The sequence below is a fragment of the Rhinopithecus bieti genome, unplaced genomic scaffold (assembly GCF_001698545.2).
Source record: "Rhinopithecus bieti isolate Rb0 unplaced genomic scaffold, ASM169854v2 scaffold_29928, whole genome shotgun sequence".
NCBI classification, from domain to species: Eukaryota; Metazoa; Chordata; class Mammalia; order Primates; family Cercopithecidae; genus Rhinopithecus; species Rhinopithecus bieti.
In genome coordinates, this window is record NW_016814053.1 from 1,243,216 (window position 1) to 1,249,576 (window position 6,361).

The 6,361-nt window shown below is 40.8% G+C and overlaps 1 protein-coding gene across 1 annotated transcript in view; it reads right to left on the minus strand.

Annotated features, from left to right (window-relative positions):
* Positions 1 to 925: 925 nt before the first annotated feature.
* Positions 926 to 6,361, minus strand: part of POLE2 (DNA polymerase epsilon 2, accessory subunit) — a 41,404-nt gene continuing 35,968 nt past the window's right edge. Inside the window, exons 16-17 of the mRNA XM_017849479.1 lie at positions 5,078 to 5,145; positions 926 to 1,041 (exon numbers count right to left, since the gene is read on the minus strand). Of these exons, the coding sequence (XP_017704968.1) occupies positions 1,023 to 1,041; positions 5,078 to 5,145 (87 nt within the window). The 3' untranslated portion in view covers positions 926 to 1,022. The remainder of the gene's footprint in view (positions 1,042 to 5,077; positions 5,146 to 6,361) is intronic.

A 6,361-nucleotide genomic window follows, 5' to 3' on the forward strand; every position in this document is an offset into this window, starting at 1 on the left:
GAAAGCAATGTCTTCCAGTCCAGGTTCTTCATTTTTTTTTATTTTGTTTTGTTTTGAGACAAGAGTCTCACTCTGTCACCCAGACTGGAGTGCAGTGGCCTGATGTCAGCTCACTGCAACCTCTGCCTCCCAGGCTCAAGCGATTCTTTCATCTCAGCCTCCTGAGTAGCTGGGACTACAGGCGTGTGCTATCACGCCCAGCTAATTATTGAATTTTGGGGTTTTTTGTCTTTTCTGTTTTTTGAGATGGAGTCTCTGTTGCCCAGGCTGGAGAGCAGTGGTGCGATTTTGGCTCACTGCAACCTCTGCCTCCCAGGTTCAAGCAATTCTCCCTGCACTCCAGCCTGGGTGAGGTGACAGACGAACTGATCCTCCAAAAAAAAAAAAAAAAAAAAAAAAAAGAGTATATCTTAACACATATCCACATAGTTTTCTTTCTTTCTCTTTCTCTCTTTCTTTTCTTCTTTCTTCCTTCCTTCCTCCTTTCCTTTCCTTCCCTTTTCCTTTCCTTTCCTTTCTTTTTTGACGGAGTCTTGCTCTGTTACCCAGGCTGGAGTACAATGGCACAATCTTGGCTCACTGTAACCTCCACCTCTTGGGTTCAAGTGATTCTCCTGCCTCAGCCTCCTGAGTAGTTGGGATTACAGGTGCCCGCCACCACGCCCAGCTAATTTTTGTATTTTTTTTAGTAGAGACAGGGTTTTGCCATCTTGGCCAGGCTTGTGTTGACCTCCTGACCTCAGGTGATCCACCCGCCTCGGCCTTCCAGAGCACTAGGATTACAGGTGTGAGACACCACGCCTGGCCCCCATATATTTTCTTAAAATATGCAGAAAATATTTTCCTAGAAAACTTTCTAAAGTATACCATCATATTTATCACTTAGTATCAAAATTCCACAAAATACAAATTTAAGCAGAATATCCTAAAGTTGACCATAATTTTATTGTAATATCAAAATCACATAAGATACAGAGTTAAGCAGAAAACTGATGAATTTTCTTCAGATGGTCTTCAAGATCTCAAAAGCCTTGAAGTTTGCTGAAAATAGAAAAAGAAAATTAAATATTTGGAAACCTAAGTTGTATACTTACTAATACTTAGTTGTAGTTAATTTTTAAAAATAGGTATAATTGATTTTAAAAAGTAGGTTACTACATACATACTGTTTCAAATTCAAAAGGAGACTCTAAAAAATAAGTCATTCTCACGCCCCTTTTCTGCTCCCCAAAAAGCAAGTGTATATCCCTTTTTTTTTTTCAAGATGGAGTCTCACTCTGTCACCCAGGCTGGGGCGCAGTGGCGCAGTCTCGGCTCACTGCAACCTCTGCCTCCTGGGTTCAAGTGATTCTCCTGCCTCACCCTCCTGAGTAGATGGGATTACAGGCACCCGCCACCACATCCGGCTAATTTTTGTATTTTTAGTAGAGACAAGGTTTCACCATGTTGGACAGACTGGTCTCGAACTCCTGACCTCAAGTGATCCACCTGCCTCGGCCTCCCAAAAAGTGCTAGGATTAGAGGCATGAACCACCGCGCCCTGCCAATAACTGTATGTCCTTATAAAGGTAGGCTAATTTTTAAAAAAGGTAGCTGGGCGCGGTGGCTCACACCTATAATCCAGCACTTTGGGAGGCAGAGGCAGATGGATCACCTGAGATCTGGAGTTTGAGATCTTGAACCCAGGAGGCGGAGGTTGCGGTGAGCCAAGATGGCACCACTGCGCTCCAGCCTGGGCAACAAGAGTGAAACTCCATCTCCAAAAAAAAAAAAAGTAAGTCTAATCCTATGTAAGCACATGTATATGTGGTCTTAGGATGTTATGCATACTTTCTACACCTTTTTTCCATGAGTAGTAAATACATTATATTTATATTTAATTGTTTAAGGCTTTGAAATTTAAGTAAATCAGAAAGTTCTGAATAGGTACATTTAGATATATATATACATTTTAAAAATTTCTTGGTATAAAAGCTGCAGTAAAAAGGCTGGGCACAGTGGCTTATGCCTGTAATCCCAGCCACTTTGGGAGGCCAAGGCTGGTGGATCACCTGAGGTCAGGAATTTGAGAGCAGCCTGGTCAACATGGTGAAACCCCATCTCTACTGAAAATACAAAAAATAGCTGGGTGTGGTGGTGTGTGCCTGTGATCTCAGCTATTTGGGAGGCAGAGGCAGGAAAATCACTTGAGCCTGAGAGATGGAGGTTGCAGTGAGCCGAGATTGTGGCACTGCACTCTAGCCTGGACAACAGAGTGAGACTCCGTCTCACAAAAAAAACTGCAGTAAAAAGCCAATTGTACCTAATTCTACATGATGTACTTGTATACATAGGCTTAAGTATACCTTAAGGATAAATTCCTTTTAGGATAAATTCCTAAAAGTGGAATTGTTGGTGTAGGCATTAATAAATCTTGTCAAATTGTCCTCCGAAAAGGTTTTGCCATTTTTCATTCTGACCAAGTACATGTGAGAATGTGTCTTTCCTCCACTACATCACCAATATTGTTTTTAAATAAAACTACTTGAAAGTCATGTTGAAATAGGGTTAATTTTATCAACTTTGACTACATTTCTGTGATTAATTCCACAATATAATTTCGCAAATATTCTAACAGAAGACTTCTTAGAAGAAACTAAGTGGCAAGAAGACCAGATTATTTCAATATATCTTGAAACTTCTCTGTTTTCCCAAAACATAAACTTAGATCAATTTGTTTGATCTAGCATTGAAAAGATTCCCCAGTTACCAATACAAAATTATAGTTTGGAAAGTATGTCAAGGCTTTCAGCATCTGAGGCCACAGCAGATAAAGGAAGCAACTATTTCAGTTCGACAAAGAGTGAGCATCAACTACAAGTACCATGAGACGGTACTTAACAGCTGTCACCCAGGCTGGAGTGCAATGTGGACCAATCACAGTTCACTGCAGCCTCCGACTCCCGAGCTCAAGTGATCTTCCCATCTCAGTCTCCCCAGTAACTGGGACCACAGGCGTGGGCCACCACGCCTAGCTAATTTTTTGTAGAGAAAGGGCCTTGCTATATTGCCCAGGCTGGTCTTAAACTCTTGACTTAAGCCATCTCCCTGCCTTAGCCTCCCAAAGTGCTGGATTACAGGTGTGAGTCACCACGAATGGCTGCAGGCCATTTTATGTCTACAAGTTTTATGCCAAATCTTACTTTAGTAAAAGTCATTCTAACAGTGGACAAGACCATATGCTCCAGGCTGACAGCCCTCAGAGTTGACTTAGTCTTGAGGTCACAAAATCAAGTGCCCTCAGGATATCCAGCGTAGACAAGTGGACTGGAAAAGAGCATATGTCTGTCCCTTACCTAAAGGCATTCCAAATCAATTTTTTAAGTATTCAGTGTGGGCTAGGTAAAATCAAATACACATTAGGCTTTCATAAAACTAGGGGCTAGAATATCTATGACCTTTTTATCTGCCTATATTCCAAGAACTAAGCTGTGCTTGGAATACAGCAAGAATCAGCTGTATGTAAAATAAGCAAATTCAAGAATAAAATTTAGAATATATCATAGAATAAATGGACTTAAATCTTCCATGAGTATTAAGCAGCAAGAATATATGCATAAAATTTTCTAAAATAAATATATTTAAGAAACTTAATCATGGTTTCAGGATTAGGAAACAGAGGTGTTTTTCCTTTTCTCTTTTTTTTTTAAGACAGAGTCTCGCTCTGTTACCCAGGCTGTGAGTGCAGTGGCACAATCTCAGCTCACTGCACCTCGGCCTCCTGGGTTCAAGAGATTCTCCTGCCTCAGCCTCCTGAGTAGCTAGGACTACAGGTGCGTGTCACCATGCCTGGCTAGTTTTTTGTATTTTTAGTAGAGATGGGGTTTCACTATGTTGGCCAGGCTGGTCTCAAAACACCTGACCTCTGGTGATCTGCCCGCCTCGGCCTCCCAAAGTGCTGGGATTACAGACTTGAGCCACAGTGTCCGGCCTCCTTTTTAATTTTATATTTGTAAGCATTATTTTGAAAATTTTGTTACTCATTTTGTATTCACTTTTATTTAAATAAATATGTTAATTCCAAAAAGAAAAAGACAATTGGGCTGTATTCAAGATTATATTCTCTGACGAGAATCTGGAGGGGAGTTACTTGATTTGGTCACTTGTTCTTTTTTTTTGAGACGCTCTGTTGCCCAGGCTGGAGTGCAGTGGCACCATCTCTGCTCACTGCAACCTCTACCTCCCAGGTTCAAGCAATTCTGCCGTAGCCGCCTCCTCCTGAATAGCTGGGATTACACGTACACGCCACCAGGCCCGGCTAATTTTTGTGTTTTTAGTAGAGACGGGGTTTCAGCATGTTGGTCAGGCTGGTCTCGAACTCCGACCTCGTGATCCGCACACCTCGGCCTCCCAAAGTCCTGGGATTACAGGTGTGAGCCACTGCGCCCTGCCTGGTCACTTGTTCTTAACCAGTGCTGGGAGCTTTTTCAAAATATAGTTACCTGAGAAATCACGTTAGGATGTCTGAAATCAAGGGAAATAATATTTAAAATGCCTATTCTTTACAATTAGAAAGTCATTTGATGAGTCTGGGATAAAATCCTAAAACTTAACATTTTTAACAAGGACCCCAGAGGATTCTGATGTGGGTGATCTATATAGATCACTCTGTGAAAACTACTACCCACTAGGTAGTTATTTTCTTCTCTCCCAAGACCTTTCTGTAACTCCAACCCCATACCATCACCAAACTCACACACAGCTCCCTCACTGTTAATTTAAGGGAAAGTAGGGCTGACCTCTCAGAAGAATGAGAACATCATCAGGAGTCAGCCTATAAGAGAACTAGCCCACCTCCACAGCTGGCCTGAGATTTCCCCCAAAAAACAGTTCTTGATCTATTTCAACACAAACGTACTGTCATGTATGCACAATTCTGTGTCACACAGCATAACCATGATAAGCTCAGCCAATAATATTTCTTACGGGCCAGTGTAGACATTTTCAAAAAATCTCAACACACTGATAGAACATCTAATTTTCAGTAATTTAACACCTAGAGAAAGATCTTTTTTACTGTGTCTGTGCACACACTTACCTATCTTCTACTGTCTTATTAGAAGGATAAAAAACTTTGAATGAAAATCCACTTCTTGGAAAAGAGCCCTTTGGGGGAGAAAATGCCTGTAAGTGAATATTCCAACTTTTTTTAAAATAAATTTTTAAAAACTATATATATATATTTTATTTTATTTCTTTATTTTTTTGAGACATGGTCTCACTCTCATCACCCAGGCTGGAGTGCAGTGGGGGCAATCTCACTGCAACCTCCATTTCCAGGATTCAAGCGATCTTCCCACCTCAGCCTCCCAGGTAGCTGGGACCACAGGCATGGGCCACCACGCCTAGCTAAGTTTTGTATTTTTTGTAAAGACAGGTGGGGTTTCACTGTGTTGCCCAGGCTGGTCTTGAACTCCTGGGCACATGTGATCTGCCCACCTCGGCCTCTCAGAGTGCTGGGATTATAGGCATGAGCCACCGTGCCCAGCCGAATACTCAAGTTTTATAAAATAATCCCTGTTTTTTAAATTAAATTCCTTGGTTATGACTTAAAATGACAAGATGTGACTATAAAGTAACACAACAGATTTTTACATGATCTCTGTACAGAGTTGTTACTATAAAATATCTCCACTTGAAGCAAGTCTTTCGAGTTAGCTAGACAGTCTTATGCTAAAAGATGAGGTTGGAAATGCTGAGGAGGAGCTCTACTTAGTATAAGAAATAGACTGCGTGATGCCAAATATGCATGTGAGACAATCAGCAAGTTCAAGAAGTCTTTCCTGCCCCTCCCTCTAATGCAAATCTGATTTGCATTCCTATGTGCCTGTTTGATTCCCTTCCTATGTGCCTGTAAAGCAACTGAGCAATAATCACACATACAATTGTCTACTATGAAACTCTGAAGTGGCTGAGCAGAGGCCCTGTCTTTTCAGTCTTTGTGCCCCAAGCACTGAACCCAGCGCCTAGCCTATAGCAGGCATTCGTTAATGTGAATAAACTTCAAGAAAGGATGAAGTAATGTCTAAAGCTAGTTTTGAGCTTGCCCAAAAGGTATAAATAAGGTAAAAAAGATATAATGATGGTGTAGGAGGTGGTGGTTTACTCACAGGAACGAAAAAGTAGAAAAATTCAGAAATAAGTTGTATTCAAATAGAGCATTAACTAGAATGCCCAAAGTTTAAGTAAGGATATAGGATCACCATGAAAGACTATTTCAATGTGAATAAAAATGAGGTCATAAATTTCTAAGCAATAAAACCAAATCAAATCAGTTAACTGTGTTCATCCTTAAAGCAGACTTTTTTTTTTTTTTTTTTTT